The following is a 23,302-nucleotide window of genomic DNA, read 5'->3' as shown; positions in this document are numbered from 1 at the left end:
TTTTTCTCAAATTATAATTTTTAAGGTGTAACATATGCCATGTCTGCTTACATATGTACATTAATATTTCAACAGCGGCATTATTCAAATTTCTACTACATTTAAATGCCAGAAAATAGTACTATATGTAAAATGTTTTCTTAAAAAAATTTATAAAATGATCTGTAAAACTTCTAATCTTGTTCTTTAGACAGAAGTTCTGAAAGTATTTCGCTTCTTCTTTACAAAAAACAAAGGTTTAACTTTGCCTCTAATTATTATTATTATTATTTCTTGTTTAGCATGTTATGAAAGTTCTTATTAACATGTTTCTGAAAAAGATCAGATCAGATCAGAGAAGCTGTTCTTTGTGCTTTGCTTTTCTTCAAAACTTCCGTCTGATTGCTTTTCGAACTAACATGATATTATGAAGAATACGGTTAACCTAGTAGCACTACAAGTTACCAATTCTATGCCTCGGTTATTCTAAATTTCCTGAAGTGAATCTGACCTTGTATCTGTTCACATGGGAAACAATTGAGAGAATCAGGCTTATCAGTACAGAGATGACTGATTACACTTATTATACTAGGAAGCTAGCTCAAATCGATGGCACTTCGTATATTTATGGCTGTACTAGGTTCCGCCAACTGCCACTTCCTGCCGGTCAATACATAACTTTCCCTCCTCATGTGCTTATCCGTATATGCTCTTGTTGAGAATATTTAATACTGAGTATTATTCTGAAATATCTTAATTTTTTTATAATGTCTTTTGATTTATAACATCGCAAGAATCGTTTTATTTGTAAATTAATTGAAAAAGAATTTTGCAGTTGACTTCAACTTTAAGGAACTTTTAAAATTTTGACATTGTTACAATATTTTATTTATCTCTTTACAATTAAACCGATTATATATACATATTTTTATCCACCTTTTGATATTGGAAAAAGTAAGAAATATTATTACCAATTTTCAATTCGAGTAATTTGTTTCAGAAATTTCCTGTCATAGTAAGATTCCAGATTTTACTCGTTTAAAGAATCGTTATTGAGACTTTGCAGGTTTTCTTTTAAAACAAAACTAATTTTTCAACTGGCGAATTATTGAAAAAAGATTCGTTTTCGTATATACAGCAATCAATTTAACATTGAGAGAACAAGATATTTTTAGAATTTGGAATACAAAAAAGTTTTGGATGTTTGACTTTCTTCTCTTATCTTCAAATATATATTCCAAATGAGTAATATTTTCTTTTGCATTCATGGGAAACAATATTGATTAAGGTGTCTGATCATTTTCTGATGACATTCATTTATTGGAATTGGTGAAATAAAAATTATTCCATTTTGTTATTATTCCATCACGTCCACACAGATGTTCTCAATAACTGATTAATATTTGAAAATTTTGGTTTTTTAGAATATTAATCTAGAGTTTTTAGGTGTTTTATTTAATCACAAGTTTTTTAAGAAAATTTAATCACGCGAATTTAAGATAATTTTAAATTTTCGCACCATTTATTGGAATATGAAAAATATGGAGATACAGAAATGAAGTACTTCAGCAGAGAAGAGGAATGTGTAAAATATATAGACATCATAAGTTTATTAGCTGAAAAGTATGAAAATATCTGACTAGCTATCCTAAAATATATAAGGGATGCTAAATATGCATCAACAATCATTTAATGATAAAGTTGCGACTACACATCTACATTTAATGGTCATCTGCAAACACGTCATCACCATCTAACTACATCCCATGTCTGAGCACTTCTTAGATATGCATCCATTAGATTGGAATGACTCTAATCATCAGTTAATGCGTTTTTGTTATTGGAATTATGAAAAGTTTATTTTATCTTGCTCTCTCTCTCCAACGTTAAAATAAACACAGCCTCCGCGGTCCCCTTTTGAAGTGCCCTTATCGTGCTAAGGTGACGAAACACGAATTGACTAATATTTCACTCAACCGCTGTGTATATTTGGGAAATTTCTCTGCCTGTCCATCGAGTAGTGTTTAATTGTGAGTGCTGAAGTGCTGCGGTTTCATTTTTCTTTTAAATAAAATCGTTTTATCGAACGCTGACCTTCCACCCTCGGGGTGCTTGTTTATTAAATCGGTGGCCACTGTTTTTGTTTGGGTTTTGAGATTAAACTCGTAATTAAAGTGGCGGCGATAAATGGAAGATAGAAGCAAAAGGGACGGGACCACTCTGATGGTTATTTATTGGCGCACATGACACCCGAGTTAAAATGTAGGCCTTAATTGGCAGCTTTATGCGTCAATTAAAGGCGATAATTGGCGAAGTAGTGGTGTTGGTGGAGCGCCATTTGCGGCAGCGTTGATGGTTGCGAGTCTTGCAATGATGAGTAGATAACAGATGAAATGAAACGCATGAGAAGATGATTTGTTATGGTTTAATATGGAATCAATGATGCCTGAAGCGATTATAACAAATCCTGGAGATAAGCAATTAAATTCGTAAAATAATAAAAATGAGTAAGAAGTATTTAGGTATCTAATATTTTACATTAAAAATATTTAAAAAAAGGTTCGTAACAGCACAAATATAAATTAAAGAAAGATATTTTCATTGCCCAAATATCAATTATACATCCAGTTTAATTAGATGCTTTATACAGTCCAAGTAATTTGTAAAAATACTTTAATGTGTTGTTAAGTTGAAAACGATAGTTTTTATAAAGTAAAAGGTAGATATTTAATTAAAAGGACACATTTTATTTTTTCAGTATTTCTAATTCCAGTTTTAGTTTCTCGCCTTTTATCCGAATTTCTGGTGTTAAAAATCAGTTTTGAATTCGCCAAATTTCATTTAAATGCCTTAAAGAATTGGACGAAATATATATCCAAGCTGTATGATTATTAAAGAAGGATTAGAAAATTTTATATATTTTCTTACAAGTGAGGAACATAATATCCAAACAACGATACACAGTTAGTAATGCTAGATTTTATAAGAGTTAGAATATTGTATCTGCATATAATTTGAAAATATTTGATGGAAAAATTTTCTTATTAAAGGAATTCAAATAATTTATTAAGTACCTCAAAATAATTTGTTTTTTTCTTCTTATTACTCCTCCACCACCAAAGTTACACGTCAGGGCTGAACCTACTTTTACATTAAACACTCTTATCTAATCAGTGTATTCTGTTACACCTGGCCACGAAATTGTCCAATTGCGCCTCTTTTAGTATGGGAAAGTTCATCTGAAAATACAGTTTCCGTCATCTTCCCCGTCCTTCTGTTAGGCAGATCGTTATCCATCTTGTAAACTTCGAACGGAATACAGAGGAGCATTTCCTCTCTTTTGGGGCTTGTTTGGTCTTGATATCTGAAATGGCTAATCGCCCTAAGCCGCCACTGCAATGTAAACATGGTCCAGGGTGGGGGTCTTTCTCCAAGAACCCTCATCCGAATCTCTGAATTGAAGTGAAGCGTGTCAGGATCTTTCACTTCCTGGAATCTGATGTGAATGATAAGGATAAGGGTTGTCGGTGAATGTCACAGTGGGATTTTTGTTTATATCACAATTTTCTTGAACTTTTACCTTTCTCGAACCTAAATCGGTTTCAAACTTTTATGCATTACCAAATGTGGCATTTCTATTTATTTATCGCGAATAAGAAAATCCGTCATAATAATAAATTTTTCAATATATTTATGTAATTTTAACATAATGTTTGATTGGCTTTCTAGTAATTTTCCTTCTTAATAAATAAAGAATGTACTTTCAGATTATTGATTGCCGCTAACTTCGCAACTCCTTTGTGGAAGCGGAATCCATAATTTAAAAATCACGAGTATTTATTCTCTTAAATCTTTAGCATGAAGCGGTCATGATAAAATTTGTGAATTTTCTCTATCATATGTTAGAATTCTTAAAAGCAGCGCAAATTCACAAGTGAATTTTAATTATTTTTAAGTGAATGAAGACGCTTTCAAATATTTGCTGGAAAAGAAGGCCGGGGGGGGGGGGAGAAGAAATGTTATAAATACTATGTAGTAGAATTGATAGCAGATCTAAAGACTTACGCTACAAGTTCTTCAAAAAAAAAAAAAAAATGCTCTTCCTTAACCCTTTTTTTAGACTAGGGTTTAAGTTTTACAATCCTCGATTTAATCATTAAAACTATATAAATTTTAAAAATAAAAAGCTTGAATATTTTCAGTATTAAAAGAATCCTTCAGAGAAAAAGACATCATTTGCTATTTTCTGACAATTTTTAGCTACAATTATGTTTCGATAGCTAAGACTCGAGGAAAGAAATTTCTCAATATATATATGTTGTTGTTCTATTTTATTTTATATGTCTGAATTTCAAATAATTACAAAATATGTGTACGAAATCAGAGCAAAATTTTCATTTAGATAAATATATCCGTTTACATTATGATTCTGTTTAACTAAATTCTGAAAGAAAACTCTTAGTTTAAAGTAATGAAAAAGGAATAAAGGAAAATAACTTTGATATTAAAAATTTATTTCTCTTTCTCATTTTTCTGCATCAAAGACTTTGAACTGGAAATTTGGTGCAGCAGTTTAATAATATAGTGTAGTTATTAGTCTTATTTCATTTAGTTGCTATAGTACTTTTACTTCCAAAATTCGTAACCAATATGAAGATTATGGATAATGTAATCATCATATAATACTATAGGAGATATTAACATTCTAATATAATCTACAGGACTTCTATAAGCTGTTTGATAAATAAAAATCTGTTTTCCAAAAAGAAGAAAGAAGTTGATGTAAAGAAGATTCATTTCAATTCTGTATTCCAATTCTTTTTGTAGCTTATGACCAATTATTAAGACAAATTTTCCTATCTCCCGTTTACTATCAATACATTCTAGTTATTCTTGAATCTAATAAAAATATAATAACTAATAAAAGACGTCTTGCGTAAAGAATTAAACCATGCCTTCTCATTGAAGCAATACTACTTTAAGTAAAGAAGCTGTTCCTACCTGTGTGTCCCTGCAGTCTTTTGCTGTTACTCGAAGGATCTGTATCACTCTGGGAGTCGGGCTACCCCCTAGGCAGGCACCCAGCTGTTCCACCGGCAATTAGAGAACCTCCAAAAACCATGTTTAACCGCGTTTAAGGCAGTTTGCTACCACGCCTTACTGGAATCGGAGGTGTTCCATCTACGTATAGACCAGAAACCACATATTAGGCCACAGGTAAACTGGCATGAAAAGTGTCATAAATCTACAAGAATTATGTGGATTTTTTTTCTATGTTTACAAGCCGAAGTTTTTGCATTGCAAATTTTGTTTAAAAGATTTTTTGTTTCAGCTCGGGATGAATCATAAAACAGTTTTATACTGATAAAAAATGGATAATGCATTTTCTTTTCATGATTGTTATAAACTTTCACATTTTAAACATTTCTCGAGTCCTTATAAAGTGTTCTCAATTCTTTTGTGAAAACATACATGATTATCGATTAAATCGATTTTATTCCATTTCAAAAATTATCGATTTTATTCCATTTGAAAACTTTTATGTTCCTTAATTTATAACTTTATTGTAGAATATATGCGTAGAAAAACTTGGATAAGTCGATTTTATTTTATTTGAAAACTAGTTATATTCCTTAATTTATAGCTTTATTGTAGAATAGATGTTAAGAAAAACTTTGGTAAGTCGATTTTATTTTATTCGAAAACTTGATTTATAGCTTTATTGTAGACTAAATGTATAGAAAAATTTAGATAAAAATATAAGAAAATGATTTTACTAAGCTACACATTTATACATATTACATTTTATTTTGTGAATCATTTTTCATATGTATATCTTTTGATGAAAATTCGCATCATAAGGAATTTCCTTTTTCCAACAAAATTTTAAAAAACTTTCTGATAACTTAAAGTTTGAATCTCAGTTTGACAATACAGTTCTTGCAAAGTTTAACATATGCATAAAAGTTTAATTTCTTTCTTCAATAAATCCTAAAAAGGCGTTATAACAGTTATAAAAACAGTTAAATTCCTTAGATTTAATCTTCTTTGTTGAAATTTTGTTTACTTGCAATAACCCTTTTTCACTGTTGTAATTTTTTTTTAAAGCAAACATGTTTCATAAAAAGTTGCAAAATGTTTTCTTTTCAGTCTCTAATCTGTGAAAACAGTGACTGTTGCTTTCTTTCACGTGCTGCACGTGTATTGAGTAATTAAAGTGTTAACTTCTTAAAATGCTTTATCGATGAATTAGCACATTTGCTTGATTTCTATGCATCAATTGAATTCATAGAAAAGAATTTCTCATGTATTGCACAGTAGAAAAGAAATGTTGTTGTTACTGATTTCATGTGACGTCATAATCTTGGTTCACCTCATATGTTAAAAATTTGGTCTAAAATGACAAACTTTCGCAAAACTGAAATATATATTTTTCACTGTAACTAAATGGCAACAATTCATATACAATTTAATACTTTAGTTTGTCGGAAAAAATTAATTTAGAGGAATATTCCTGCCTTCATACAAATAAATAAAAAAAAAATATTGAATGAAGTAAATTTGCAAATTAGAACTCTTTAATTTGAAGATAAAGAATAAGTTATACAAGTTTTAAAAATAATAAATATTAAATAATATTTTTAATCATGAATTTAAAGAATTTGCTCTGATGTGCATCGTTGCAATATAAACTAAACTAACAATTTATAATGCTGATTCAATTTATGTGAACTGCTGAAAATACATATAAAATATTGGCCTGTTACTTTCCAAGTTCCTAAGTAAAGACTTCTATTACTTTTTGAAGAATTATTGACAATTCAGTGGTGAAATAAAGCGAGTAACCTTTCAGGAAAAATAATGCATTTTAACTTTACTTCCAATTCAGTATCTTAAATATGATCGAATATATTTAAAATTAATCAATATATTTTGATCTTAAGTGTAAATAATCAATATTCATACTGATAAACTTATATATAAATCGGAAATATAGCAAGTTAAAACAAATCGTATATCATTAATTAATGAATTTCTTTGTGGGCTATATCGGTGTGAATAAATATAAAAACCAAGCGAATATTCTTCAGAAATGAAGAAATAATTAGAAAAGAATTTGGATAAAGATAGAAAATATAATATATCAATTTAAGCATACTTTATTTTCAATCATTATTAGTATAATCGTGGAACATACAAAATGCACAGATGTAAATTTCCAAGAAAAATTAATTAATTATTATACAATTTTTTGCCGATGTTAGCTTTTTGTGTTTAGTTAATATTATTAATTAAAGATGTTCAACTTCGTATTTATCAATAAAATAGAATATCCTTTTAATATTGTACAAATCTTTGAGATTTAGAAAATAACGAATGAAATTTGGAAATTTGTTTGTTATTAACAAAAGAAAATCAGTTAAATGTCTTGCAAGTTTTGTCTTTTTTTTTTTTTTTTTTAAATGCAAAAGCCACCTTTAGCCGACCTATGTCACTCTCATGGCACTAAAATATTTTTATCAATTTATAATAAAATTGAAATATGTATAAAATACAAGTGCCGAAAACGAACAGCACTGGTAAAAAAGACAAAACCCTGGTTGAATGATAATGCAAGGATGCCCGTACCAGAAAGCATAATTAAAGATTTTAATTATAAAATCCTATATTTTTCTTAACTAAAAACGAGTTAGCAAGAGAAGCTTTGGGAATTATACCTATCAAATTAAGAGGATGAGACATCTGAAAAAATATTCGACGTCGTGAAGCTCTTTATAAGAATATGCAACAGACATAGAATAATTGCACATTGAAGAAAAAAGCCGAAGATTTCCTCTATCACTAGGTGTTGATGGGTGAATCATATGTGCCTCGTTCTCAATTAATGTCCTACAAATAATTTATGAAATGTTTTGTCAAAGCATGAGCATTAATAACACAATTTTATTTATAGAGTATTAAATATCAAGAAATAGTAATCAGTGTGAAATTGCAGTAAGTCTCTTTTTTTTCCTCCCAATCCCTATTCTACTCTACGATCATGAGTGGAAAAGTTATTGCTGCGTCAGTATGGACATTTACTACCAATTCATTTATTCCTACACTCATGCATACAGTGAATAAAAAATAACAAGTCAATAATAAATCCCTTCTAATAGTAGAAAAGCCGTAATAGGACATTTGCAAATGGCTTGCCTAACAGTCAAGTTAACACCCCGCTGTGGTTCTCATCCGGGTTGTTGGAGAGAGGAAGACAAAACGATAAAAAAAGTGCTTGCTAACCCTCCCCCTACCTACACTCTTTTTGTGGTCGTCATTATTACCGTTATTAATTTGTTTCATTTAAACGGAAATTGTTAGCCTGGATTTTGTGATAACATGCAATGTTTCCTCATGGTTTTATGTGTACTTCATTAGCATAGGATGTGCGTGTGAAGGCTATATTTAGGCGTTAGGAAGGGAGGAGCAATTACAATGAAGATAATGCTTTGGGATGCATTGTATTTATGATGTATTTTATTGTCGGCACATTTTATTGTTATCAATTGTTGCTGCAAAAAAAAAAAAAAAAAAAAAAAAAATAACGACCTTGCAACAGTTTGGTAAGAATTTATTTTCAAGACATGCACATACCTGAAAAGCCCACTGATTTATTTTATTAAAAAATTATTGCCTTTACGTTAGCCCAATAATGATATTTTAGCTAAATAGGCGGAACCAAATTTAATTATTTATGAAAGATTAAACGATTTTGATTATTTTGTATGTCCTTTTATTACAAAAATATATTGTTTCTTATAAAACGTATCAGATTTTACTGATTTGCCTCTGAAAGTATCTTGAATTTAAAATGTTTTACAAAATTTAACTGACTTATGTGATTGATGAGAATATGCAATGTGAAAAAAACGAGATTTTGGAAACTTACCTGATGGCTGTTTGTCTTCCAGTTGTAAATATTTTATACCATTGTTATCAGATTTGTAAATGTCTCTTATCTTTAAATTATCTTTATTATCATTACATATTTGAATGAAAATCTTGTCTCTGAACGCAACTAGACAGATTAGAAAGATTTAGTTCAATAAATATGCTCTGAAATATTGTATATAATCCGTAGTTTATTTCTACCAAGTCAAAATCTATTACATCCTGCTTCCTGCTTTAAAAAAAATGCATTCAGGACTTAACTGATGTGGTGTCTGCATAATAATCAGTATTCCTTCCAAACCGATTTTCTTATACAATCTTACGGAATCAATCTTTGGCGATTTTTTCCACTAAATCTGTTTTGATGTTAATGAAAAAGCTTTTGTCCCACTTGACATTCGTTGGCAAGCATCCAAGAGGCTGTCAGAAGATGATTGCCACTGCCAAATGGTTTGCCCTTAGGTGTTGTGTATGACAACGCATACAAGCCAAACTGCACTTCTTTGTTGTTCGATATCCTTGGAAGCAATTAACTCCGCAGGTGCAGAAAAGTCGGCGATAATTAAATTAAATCCGCCCACGAACTAGTATAGTGCATGGAGACTATTTTAATTTTTTTCCTCTCTTGCACTGACTGGCAGGAAAATGGGATTGTCCAAGGATTTCAGAGCCGACCTCGATTCTCAATAATCAATATGGTCCTATAAATGGCCAATCTATTTGGTATTATTTTTAAGGGTGATTGATACAGTTTGATTTTATAGTTTAAATTTTCGCTCTTACTATCTTGTTTATAAGCATTTAGTTGTTAGCTATGTAGTCATCACAAGCTATTTAACAATACTGAGTTTAGTAATATTCTCTAATAATAAAGCACTAATCCATAGCTATACAAGAAAATTCATTTTAGAATGCATACGAAATTGTTTTCAGAATCACTTTAGAGATTTTAGATAAGTTAATAATATTTCAAAAGGATCACATTAAAAAAAGAACGTTATAATCTATGTGGAAATTTTCATCTATTACTAATTAGATTTGAGGGATATGAAGTAAAATGTGAAAAAAATGGAGGATAAATTTTCAGCTGAAAATATCACTTTGCAAAATATTTCAAGCTGTGGCATTACTATACAATGAAGTCATTGTAAAATTATCTCATCCAAATTCCCCTCATTCAATTTTCAATTTTTCATTCTAAATTCATTTATCAGAGTAAATTAATATAAATTAGGATTGTCAATGAATTATCTTCGAAATCAATCTCTCGGTGACAACTTTTCACTAATGACTTCCGGTTGTAAATTTCGTTTCCAAACTAGAATGTCAATGACTAATTGACAGAGGAAATGAGTTTGAATTATTAGAGCCAGCGAGTAGGATAAAGTGGCAAATAGTTATTTATTTCCAAGTAAAGAATTTGATTTCTTTTGGATTAAAGTAATATTTTCATATTTCATTTCCTTTTTAATATATTATACATCCAAACATTTATCAGAGTTAAAGCTAGCGGCTACTCAAATTGAAAATATGTAGAAAGCTACGAAGAATCGCCTCACGAATGATGCAACACGCCCTTCATATGCAAAAAGTGCTTCTACGTTTTTAGGCTTTTATGAAATCAAACTGGTTTCGTATTAAATATGGCTTTATTACCAAAAAATATAAGAATTGTTTTTTGAAATAAAAATATGTTCTATATAATAGCTATTCTTAAATACATTTAGATCATAGTCATCTTTTATTCATTTTATTTTGGCGTAATAATATGAAGAAAGCTACAAACAACACATCGTAAGCGATAGACGCAATGCGCATTTCTATGCGAGCAACAGCATCACAGATGAACAATTCAATACGTGCTTCTACGCTCTTTTTAAGTTCGACTGAATGAGTTTCATAAAATCGAATAACTTTTAATTTGAGTGTAGTTTTATGGTTCAGGATATAGATAATCATTTTTTAAATAAAATTCTGTACTTTTATTTTAGATGTTCTGAAGTACATTTGGATCATATTCAGGTCTATGTTTACTGTTGTGTAATGATATGAAAAACGCTACGAGCAACAGTAACGTAGGTGACAGCATTTCTACATTTAGGACTATCGGATAAACTCCATTCGATATTTTAAACAATGAATTTTCGTCTTAACAAAGATTTATCGTCTAAAATATCGATTACCTGTTTCTTTAAAAATGAAATTTCGTGTCGCCATTCCAGCACTTTTCAATCATATTCAGAACTGTTAAGGCGTATTAAATTTTGATGTTTAAAAATTCAGCTGAAGGAAATATGGTCTTTGAATACAAATGTATCTTTGCTTTTCTGTTCATACGATGTTGGATAGATAATAAAAGGAAAATCTACCAACAATACTTTTAGTAAGTACGTGAAAAAGTAGTCATTTCTTGAGCAATATAATCCTCTTTGTATAACGTCTTTTCTAGGGATAGATGCGTTCTCACTTAGTCTTTTCCGTGACTGCTGATAAAGGTGAACTTCCCCAACTTTTGTAATATATCTTTAAGCCCCCTTTTTACAACTCTCCAGTGAATGTCAATCGCCTCAAAGACTCGGTTCCAGCGACACATCTGCCGTAGTGTAAGAAAAAGACAATTACCGATTGCCTGAAACGGGACAGCCATTTCGCCGCTCTGTGGGGTGACTTCTCAATTGTTGCGGTTTACCAAAATTAGAAGGTTCCAAGAAAAGAATTTTCCGCCTCAACGATGTCCAACTTCCCTGAGGCATTTTCTCAACCTCCCTCGGACAGTCCTGGACCTTGTGCCTTGAATACTCACTGGGCATGTTTGACCACATCAAAAGGGCTGTAATTTGTCACAATAGGATTACTCTTTGCGTTGAATAGGAAGGGTGATAAAATGGTTTTCGAGAATAGTAAAGAATTTCTACTGTACGGTACCGAATAATTGTATGTTTAGAATTGTATACGTAGAAGATAGATGTTTCAACTATACACTTTTAGTTTTCAGTAGGAGGAAACGCAGATAATTTATCTTAAAATTTTCAAGAACGAGGCCAGATTTACATCTAAAGCATCTATTTTCAATATTCTTAGATACAATGAATGGTTGTGGATTATACGAATAGATAATAGAAACACTACTGTAAGATTATTATGTGTTGTGAATTTGCAGATTGGTATAGTTGGAATTCTTTTAACTAAAGATAATATTAAACAAAACCAAATTTGGACACTAGTAGATTACTAGTAGAATATGCATGTAGCATATTGGATAAGTAGACAATGAAAATGTTAGAAAATATAGTATTGAATGTAATTTATTTGATGTATAAATTAATATTGTGACTTGTGAAATAATAAAAACATAGGCAGGTTAAAATATATGTGAATTGTCATTTATTTTTACAAATTTAAACAATTAAAATCGTACAAGTGTTTAATTTCGGCTAGATTTACATTTATTTTAACTTGTCTACCTGGCGGCATAAATAAACGCGCAGCGCAGCAATTGCATTATTTCCATTGTATTTTCTTATTCTCTAAAAATTCAAATTAAACATTTTATAAAATAAATAATTCAAAATAACATTGGGTTTTTCATCCCCTTATAGATAAAAATTCACCTAAGAGATAAAAATATTTTCTTCGAATAGATATATAGAGCGAATGTAGAATACATAAAATATTCGTAGATACGTATAGAATAATAATTATATCCAGTAAAGCTTTCTTTAGATGATTCTTTTCGTACAGAGTATCATTTTTATCGGGTGCAAGAGTACCATTAGACACATCGTAATTTCTTATTAACAATCACCATTGCCACTTTGCCATTCGATATCATAATTGGTCTCATTTCCTTCTGTTGGAGAAAAATGCTGAAGAACATTTTCTTTTGTTAAATTTACGGAATTAACTGGGGTTTTGAGATTTGTAATCTATACTTTTAATAAAGATGGATGTGTGTTTGTGTTTGTTGGCGCTTTACAGTCTAAACCGTTTGGTCTACAATTGCTTAATTTGGAACAGGTATACCTTGAAGTATGGAAATGTGCACCGCGGAGCAATATTATATATATATATTATATATATATATATATATATATATATATATATATATATATATTTTATTTTGATATTTTAATTAGTCAAAAATTGATTGAATTTTCGTATTTTTCCACAATGACTTCTGGAAATGTTATCACTCAAAAATGAATCTTGCATCTCTTCAAACATTTAAAAACTTGTCTTTTTAATGACAATTATTTCATAAACGTGAAAATTTTTTCCCGAATTTTATCAATTTTTTTATAAATATTTCTTACTTTCCAACAATACATTACACTATTTCCCAATGCAAACCGCCTGCATTCTTTCAAAAAATGTTTAATGTCGCTTGATTTTACTTCGTTATTGAAAGCTGAAGAAGTATTCTGTTTAATATCTGTGTTGTTTATCAGATGAATATAAAAAAGAAAGTTCAATACCATAAAATTTAGAAGATATATCAACCACATATTTCTGTATTTAATGATACCATGATGTCATGGGACTTGTCTTCATTAAAAAAGGTCATGAACAAATGTACATAATGAACAAAAGGTACATAATTAAAATATTATGGTTTTATTGTCTAAACAATTGGACGGAAATATGGATTTGCAGTTATCCCGGGTCCCAAAGACAAGTAACTCTTACTTTCGCTAGATTGGAACTCATAAAATTTATAAATCAGACTCCAGTGATGATCTCTTTAATTCAGGGCCATCAACCTCCTACCATGCAACATCCAGCATTACAAAATATTTCAATTAGTGTATATCCGACACTTCCAATTAACTCCGAACGACTCCGGAAAAAGTCGACATGCCAGACCGACTTAAACGTGGGAACGAGGGATCTACCCGGCATGGGGCTAACAATCACTTCCATCTCTTTAGAACCGAGATAGCGCGAAGATGTTCCCGATACTAATAAGGCAGTAAGCGGAATATGCGAGGCTAATTTGTGGCAGGCGTCGTATGGTGAAAAGAGGTTGTAAAATTCTCTGTGTGGTTTTACAGAGCGTGGGAAAGGGATAAAACGGCCAATTTGTCCTAAAGAGATACCTGGGGGACATTTAGTATTACCGTGAACGGTGAGGGAGGTAGATTGTCAAGATTTATTTGTGTTTAAACAGAAGTGGGATTGACTTTTGGGAGGTAGGGTGAGTTTCTTGCATTTTTCGTCACGTTGTGAAAAAGGAACTGCAAGGTCACATTCCAATTGCTACTTTGTTTCTGCTGCCAGTGTTTGACTCTTAAGGTTTCAGTGGTAAGGAAATATTTGTCAATAATATGTTAATTATAATTATGATAGATCTGATGTGGTAGCTATTTTTTTCTTTCGTTATTTATTTATTTTTATCTTTTAGTAACTTGGATGAAAAATGTGTAGAAAAGAATATCTTAAGGAAATGAAAATTTGAATGATATATTAAATTAGAATTGACAGTTTAATAATTAAATAGTACAGATTTAAATGAAACTTGCTCATTTAAATTGGACAGAAATTACTTTTATAAAAAAGAATAAATCATGCTCTTTTTTATTATTATTTGGAATTGTTTACAATGTTTAACTGTTGGACACTATGAATTGTTTTCAGTAAATTACAAAATATCATCCAACAACAACAAATTAATCGTTCTAAAAATTGGCGATAATTAACTAAAATGTATTATTTCATGCAAAAAAAAAAAAAAATGTTAATATCAACTTTTATTTCTGAAAGTCTTGATAAAGGACAGATTTTTTTTTTTTATGAAGATTGAATTTTAACACAATGCACAAATTCTTAAATCTGCTATATAAAGTGAAATTTAATAATAACAAATATATTTTGTAATTATTATTATTCATTATTATTATTATCTTAATATTATAAAAATCTTTTTTTTTTTTTTTTCAATTTCTGCAAATTTTTTTTGATGCCTTAAATAAGAAGAAATCAGTAGGCTGGTTAAATCATGAAAATATTAAAAATATTCGAAATCATATTCATCAGTCATTACATATTCGTTACCAGTTTTATCATTTTGCCTAATCACTTAATTTTCTCTCTTTTAGATGATGTACGTCACTTACCACCTCATCATCATGGCTTCCTCCCAACCCCACCTCTGACACCAACAAGTCCTCGAAGCACGTTCAGCAATAGTAGTGGTTGTAGTAGCAATAGTAACTCATCTTCACCAGCACTTCCAAGAGAAGAACCATCTACCCACCCTATACCCGTTGTTCCTTTACCGATGCATCTCGGTTCTGCTTTCACCGCTTACTTCCCGACGCAGTCTTCGGCAGCACATCCTCCCTTCAACCCTACTGTAAAATGGAAACGGAAGAAAAAGCCCTTCGACTTTGCTCACCTTGCCGAATCTGCAACGAAGGCAGATGAATACGAAGAGATTGCCGAAGAACCATGTCCACCTGTGGAGAGTGCTATCCAGGACCGATTAGGTTTACCTGGGGCGCATCCACAATACCATCAAAGCCATCCTATTTTTCTTCAGGGAAATCTTTATAACACAGTATTTCATCAAGAAATTATCGCTAAATCTCACCAGAATAATAACAGGACATTATACGAAAGAAGATTCTACAAGTCAAGAGTATCCAGCAGGCCGAAGAAAGAGTTCATTTGTAAATTTTGCCAAAGGAGATTCACCAAATCATACAATTTGTTAATCCATGAAAGGACTCATACTGATGAAAGGCCTTACACATGCGATATCTGTCAGAAAGCTTTCAGAAGACAAGATCATCTCCGAGATCATAGGTAAGATATTTTTGTAATTTGTTTTACAAATTTTATTGTTGTTCGTAAAGAATGCATTTTCACAGAAATTGTTTTCCTAAAGTGTTATCGGAAGAATGTATAATTTTTTTTAATGGTTTATCATATATTGCTGGATAATTATGAAATTTTTAAAAGAAAGCTATCTGAGTGGAAAAGAGTTTGATCACTATATAGAGAATATGAATTTACAATTACCTTGCCTTTGATTGTTTATATGAAATCCTATTTCTGTCTGAATTCAGTAATTGTTTATTGGTTTAAGTTATTTACCTGAAATTTGAGTTATTTCAGGAGGTAGAAATATCTAGTTATATCTATTTAAGTTACTTCATTTACTTACAGTTTAAATTTTCGTCTTTTCTTTTTTGCCATTCTTTTTAACAAAAAAGTTTTTTAATTGCAAATATATTATATTCTTTTAAACAAAATATTGTAAATCTAATTGTATCATAGAAATTTGTGACTTCCAAGTCAAAAAATTTTATTTAGTCCACTTTTATACATACAAAAAAAAAAAAAAAAATACTGACTGCAGAAGATTTAGATAGTGATAATTAGCATGGCTGTTTCATTAATTAGTTTCATTTTTACGCCGTGAAAATTTAGATGTCATATATCGTATGACAAAATAAATCTTGTTGGCAGGTTTCCTTAAATAAATATAAACAGTATTAGTTAAATGTCACTTGTTGAAGCAAAGAAATAATCTAAATGATTTGGATAAATAAATAATGTTAAAGAAATTAACGTATCGATACTTCAATTAAGTCCACAATTGTGAGAATTTACTTAGAACCCTGGGTAATAAGTTATTTAAAAAGGGAATGATTTCATCTCTGACTATCTTTAATATTGTTTTTAAAAGTAATATCGCTATTTAATACTTCAGGATATCTGTTCATGTTTCCAAGAAAGTTAATATTTCATTATTTCTATTATATTGATAATCTTAAATCCATGAATGTATCCATTTAACTCAGTCTTTAATCATTAAAGTAATCATAATCTGAAAATTTATCATTCTGTAAGATGCATAGTTTATATTGAGCAAAATTATGACAGGTTTAGAAAAGTTTACCAAAAAATGTGCAATAATTTTGCATTTAAATTGCAAATAAAATGCTCGTCATTACTAGTTTTGTATTGAAATTTTGCTGCAAAAGTACATAATTCTCATTGAAAATTTAAAGGAATATATATAATACATGCATTTACATCCTTTGTAATATGATTGCTACAGTATTTATTCACTCTGCACCAGAAAAGATAAGGAAAACTTTCAGAAAACTCATGATTTCACTTCCAGGAACTCCAACCTCGACTGTTGCAATTGCAAAGCCGAAAGGCTTCGCAAAATCCATGCACTTCTCGAAGGAACTTGGCTTTTTTTGCAATCGCGGTTAGATAACATAGTAAATCCGGCAACTTATTCCCTAGTTATTCTAGGTATGTCTCAGTTACACAACATAGTTGCCCCCAAGTGCAGTGGACCTCGTGCATTTCCATCATGTTCTGGAGGGGGTGTAGACGAATCAAGCCCCCCTAATAAGAAGGGAAAAAAATCGTGCGCCCATCTATAAAACAAAAGACCCGAGTTTTAAAGCTCCGGCACAACTCATTCTCCAAATTCCTCGGGGTCAGGCACGAGCTGACGTCACGTTTTATCCGGGTTTCTCGATCACGTGGGCACGATCGGTAGTCTGGGCAGCACGACATTACCCTAATTTCATTTTTTGTTTCGTTTGCTACCCCCTGCTTTCACTACAAAAGCGTGTGGCTCGTTTAAAAGTATTGCATAAGGGGAGGGGGGATATTTAGATAGGAATGTGCTACCGGAACTGAGCGCTACTTCAATTTTTTTTTGTAGGTATATTTTAGATCTTTAAAAAAGAAAGTAACAAATTTAATTAACTTAAATTTAATCTGTTGTCCAACTGTCTTGCATATTGTCATATTTCAATTGTCACTCAGTATTCGTAATTGCCAAATATGTAATTGCACAATTACTCAGCTTTTAAACATTTCTGTAGTTTAGAATATATTCTATCAGTTTTTGCTTTTTTTTTTTCGAATAAAATAATCATTTTTTTTTCAAAGAATACTTTACCTTGCAATCTTTTGTGACTTATTATCGTGTATTTTTCAGAAGATATACATATTGACTTATATAATGATGTTTATAGGTTAAATAAATTTTAACATAATAACTGAAAAAATAAAGCATTATTTAATTTTCTAATCCTGCGTATGAAAATTAACTATAAAATCAAATACAAAATTATTTTTTTTTTGAAAAAAAAAATGTTTTGCTCCCTTTACATATCAGTTTTTTTTTTTTTTTTAATGAAGATAAGTGAGACAGAATAAGATTGACGCTCCTACCCCTAATCCCATTTTTTTTTTTTTTTTTTTTTTTTTCTGGATTGACATGGCATAACTAAGCCCTAAAAAATTTTATGTAAAGTTTTCCTTATTCGCTATTTGTTTATTGCACACTTCAGTCAGATCCATTAATTAATTTAATTAATCAAAATTTTTGTAACAATGTTGCTTTGTAACAATGTGCAACAAGCACTTGTGAATACATATCTGTCTAATGCGTTGACAGTTAAATGCAGGATTTTTGTGGTCTGATTGTTAATAAAAGATGCCTTTGGAGAAAGGCACTTAATCTTGCTTACCTGAATTTTAAATTCTTTACATAATTTACAGTTTTGTATGTAATCTTAATCATCTGCTTTTTTTTTTTTGTTAAGTGATATTTTGACCAAATTAAGCATCAAATTAATTAATTAATTAAGACCAAATTAATTAATGAAGTAGTTGAATTTTTTTAATGCAAAAAAAAATTATAAAATATTTATGAAATGAGAAAGAATACCGATAAAACTCATATTTCATAAGAATTAAAGTCAGTTATTTAAATGAAATTTAATAACTTAGTATTATGAACAAAAAAAGTGACAATTGAAGCATTTAACATCTTTCTCTGTCCACAGTTCATTACAGTTTTCTTTAAATAGACGCTAGACAGGTCTATATTAAACGATTTGGCCCGGTTTATTGAAAAAAAAAATGTTTATATACTTAATATTCAGGATTCAAAAAAAAAAAAAAAAGAAAGAAGAAGACAGTTAATGAAAAAACTAGAAATATACGAGAAACGCAAGTTACGTTTTTAATATGTATATGCGATATAATCTGCGTCGCTTATAAAGATAAGGTATCCTTCGTTTTTACGGGATTTCTGCCGCATAAAAAACTCTGCACCCATTAAATTTCTTTTAAGAGTTTAGGAATTGAACGCATTGTTACTGTCCGAGTAGCAAAATCAAGTTTACTTTTTCCCCTTTTTTACGACTCGGATAAGGCTAGATAAGGGGGAAATTGTACGCTTTTCGGCTATAAAAGAAGAGTGTGAACGTTATTGAAACCGGTTTGAACAACTTTACCATTCTGATAAAATGCGCCGTCGAATTTGAGGAGGAACAGTGGCATATATAAAGACTCAAAAAATAATTACATTAAATATGCTAACTTATTATTTTCCCCTTGTGCAACTGAGTAAATCACCTGACCTGGCAGTTTTTATTGCTGGCGTTATTTCAGGATTGATGAGATAGCTCAATTATAAAATTTGTCTGGAGAAAACTTTGGAACTTTTCTGTTATGACTCTTGGTTTAACTGATTAGAGCTGTTTAACTGTTTGGTTGTGACGTAGCTAGGGTTTCTAAATTTAACTTCAAGGACAGTACTGAAAATTGCGCTCTCTTATGGGCTTTTTAAATCTTGCGTATATTGAAGTGTTTGAGTAATGCATTGATATATAAATCTATGACTAAGCTTATGGGCTTTTTAAATCTTGCGTATATTGAAGTGTTTGAGTTAATGCATTGATATATAAATCTATGACTAAGCTTATGGGCTTTTTAAATCTTGCGTATATAGAAGTGTTTGAGTTAATGCATTGATATATAAATCTATGACTAAGCTTATGGGCTTTTTAAATCTTGCGTATATTGAAGTGTTTGAGTAATGCATTGATATATAAATCTATGACTAAGCTTATGGGCTTTTTAAATCTTGCGTATATTGAAGTGTTTGAGTAATGCATTGATATATAAATCTATGACTAAGCGTGAGCAATTAAAAGACAAAAAGCATGGACGTGCTTGAGTATCTCAGATATCTGTTACTTTCTTATATATATATACTTTTCTTATGAAACGTAATAAATTAAAATGTAATAAATCAGGGAATTGAAAAATTTTAGATTCGGGGTTTTACATCTGGTTTAAGTGGCAATATTTCTTTCATTTGTAAATGAATATATATTAACATTTATTTTTTATTCTAAACATAGATCTCTTCCACTTTCTCTCTTTTTTTTTTTATCTGTCTTAATATTAAAACACTTTTTTTTCTTTATAGATAGCAATTTTATGAAAATTAATTTAAGCGCAAAAGAATTGATAATTAACTGGAAATAAAATGGAAAGAGATTGTATTTATTTATAGCATAAATTTTACACCATGGATCGATTAATTAATTTTATTTATTATATTTTGTTAGTATCATCCTTTCTTTGTCTTTAACAACATTAAATATTACAGAGATATTACTAAAAATTTATCTTAAAGTCGAGAATTATTGCACTATAAATTAGAATACTTAAAATTCCCTTCAGAAGAACAGCAAACTAAAATTTAAAGAAATAATGAAAAAATTGCCGTAAAGTTACTTTATATTGTCTAATGCAACAATAGATTCTTACAAACTTATGAATTACAAATGGATATTTCAGAGCAGTTTCAGACTTTCAAACACTCTGATCTCAAAGCTTAAAACCTTTGTTATTGCTTTTCCAAACTATGCTATTGAATCTTTTTATACAAGTTTTATTGTTAAGCTAATAAAAACAGATAACATCGGAGAACTCGGCTGCCTTCCATGTATAATTCTTATTAACGTAGACGTAGCATTTTCTGTTATTTAAATTAATTAAATTATATAAATATTAGTCAATCGTTTGAAATCAATGCAACGAGGGTTGTTTATTTGCTAAATATAATATTGCATGGATTATTACTCAGAATGGATCAAAAAACGAAAAATTAAAGGAGATTTGAATACCTAAATTAAAATATAGTGGCTTGATAATGTTTCAGTCTTAATTCGTTATCTTTACTTCATTTTTAAAATTTCTTTTTAATCAGTTTTGTTTTTTGTAGAAGCAATAAAATGCATGCAGAAACATGACTAATTTCAGGAAACTTACATAAATCCAATAAATAAAACAATAGGAAGAGTTTTCATAAAATATACTTAAAAATATAATATTTCTTTAATTTGTTAAAATAGTTAAAAAAAAAAAAAAGATTATCACTGAAAAGTTTCTTTTTTTTTTTTTTTTAAACTCTTGTTCAGATGATTTTTTTATAAGCAATATATGACGACGTTAAGAAAAAACGTAACAATTTTGATTAAATTTTTGAAACACATTTTTTGAGAAGAAAAAAACCCTTTGTTATAGGAAGTAACTACACTCCAGATGTGGCAATTCTCGATCCAACAATTTACTCTTTGAGGCGTTTCGAATGAGTCTTTTTTAAATCATACTTGTCACGTGACACGATTTACAAATAACATGAAAAGGAATACCATAAGCATTATCATATTAAGATACTCCTAATATTGTTCCTAAGTTATATTTTATTATTATACATTGATATCCCATCTATTCAAGTGAAACAAACTTCAATTTTTTAAAAGTAGTTTTTTTCCCTACTTTTCCAGGTACATCCATTCCAAGGACAAACCTTTCAAATGCACTGAATGCGGCAAGGGCTTCTGTCAGTCCAGAACACTAGCCGTTCACCGCATACTTCACATGGAGGATTCGCCCCACAAGTGTACCACTTGCGGCCGAACATTTAACCAAAGGAGCAACCTCAAGACACATCTCCTAACACACACTGACATCAAACCTTACAACTGCGACTCCTGTGGGAAAGTCTTCAGGAGAAATTGCGATCTCAGGAGGCACAGTCTTACTCACAACTTCATGAATGAAGGACTCATGAACACTGAATCATCATCGGAATCGAATTATGGAAGCATGCCATTAAATTTGGCCCATGAGTCACATTCGGTTTAAACCAAAAGTTTTCCCTCCGTCTTTTATTATCTATTGTACCAAAAATTTATATATTTGTTTTTAGGCAACTGGTGTGCAAGTCTAGTGGTAGGTACTATAAAAAAAATGTATATGCTAATATGTAATTTTTTGAAAAGCATTATCATTTATTGAAATATTATGTTATTGCTTTATGTGGAATACATATCAAAATGGGGGGGGGGAATACTAAGTATTTTTGAATTTTTTTTTTTTTCTGAATTAAATTCAGGCTCTTATTTTTTTTTTAATTTCTTATTCGGGTTCTTATTTTTTTAACTTGCACCAGACCCACTGCACATTAAATCCGCCTTCGGTGGGATAGAGTCTGGAGCTGAAACCCTCCGGTTCCGAAGCCGATGCTATGCCATCGAGTCCAATTAAATAATTTTACAAAAGCAACAAAAGTTAAAGGATTAATATCCTAGCAGTTTTAATGTTCTAGCAATTTGTAAGAACTGCATTAGAAACTTTAAAAATCTCGTCAATTTATTTTTTAAAGATTATTGAGTGCTATCTAACATACATATTATAGTAAAAGTAGAGCTTTTGCTGTAATGACTGTGCTGAATTATTTTCCTGTTAGTATTGTTTATGATTTATGTAATAATGATTTACTACCTCTTTTGTATATAAATGATTATATGAAATTGTCCGTTATTGTAAATAACTGACTATAAAATCCAATGTAAATAAAATAAAAAAATGAGATATATATTCTGTGCCTTGCGTTTTATTTCTTTAAAACTAATAATTATGACAAAATAGTCTAAGGGAGAGAAAATCATTAAAATTAATCAATGTCTGAAGATGGTATTCTTAGTTTTAAGATTCATGATTTCCAATATTTCATTAAATTTAAAGAATCTCTTGAGAAAGTCATTTTCTATATTTCTAATATTATATATTGGTGTGCAAAACGTCATAACAAAAGTGGAATTTAAAAAGGCAGCTAAATAACAAGATCCTTAAACGATATTTATATATAATATAAAGCTGATTCGAGAAAATAAAATAATCGATTCTGATTAATACTGGCATATTTCAGTTGCTTCGAACAGCATGCAATTGTCCAATTGGGACAAGTACTTGCTGTATTCGTTCTTCCTGTAGATGCGTGCTATAGAATCGACAATACTGGCTTAATGTAAACCAGTGATAAATATAATATAAACTATAATATATGGTCACAAATACTTCTGAATAACTTATATCTTTTCACTTTCTCGAATACAATGTATACAAAAAGAGAAAATATTGTACTGCGCGTTTCAGTTTCCTGAGATTACTACTTTTCGACTATTCTTTCTCACTAACTGGTGAGATCCAAAAGAATGAGTGCCTTTCCGGAATTCCTCGTCTTTCTTCGACTTTTGATTCCCGCTCTATA

General features: G+C 30.1%; 1 protein-coding gene across 1 annotated transcript in view; it reads left to right on the top strand.

Moving 5' to 3' along the window:
- LOC129968291 (uncharacterized) overlaps positions 1 to 22,526 on the top strand; it is a 59,094-nt gene extending 36,568 nt beyond the window's left edge. The window contains exons 7-8 of the mRNA XM_056082147.1: positions 15,006 to 15,714; positions 21,534 to 22,526. Coding sequence (XP_055938122.1) covers positions 15,006 to 15,714; positions 21,534 to 21,894 — 1,070 coding nt within the window. The 3' untranslated portion in view covers positions 21,895 to 22,526. The remainder of the gene's footprint in view (positions 1 to 15,005; positions 15,715 to 21,533) is intronic.
- The last annotated feature ends 776 nt before the right edge of the window (positions 22,527 to 23,302 follow it).

Source organism: Argiope bruennichi, chromosome 5 (assembly GCF_947563725.1).
Source record: "Argiope bruennichi chromosome 5, qqArgBrue1.1, whole genome shotgun sequence".
In the NCBI taxonomy this organism is placed as follows: Eukaryota; Metazoa; Arthropoda; class Arachnida; order Araneae; family Araneidae; genus Argiope; species Argiope bruennichi.
This window is presented reverse-complemented; position numbering and strand designations above follow the sequence as displayed.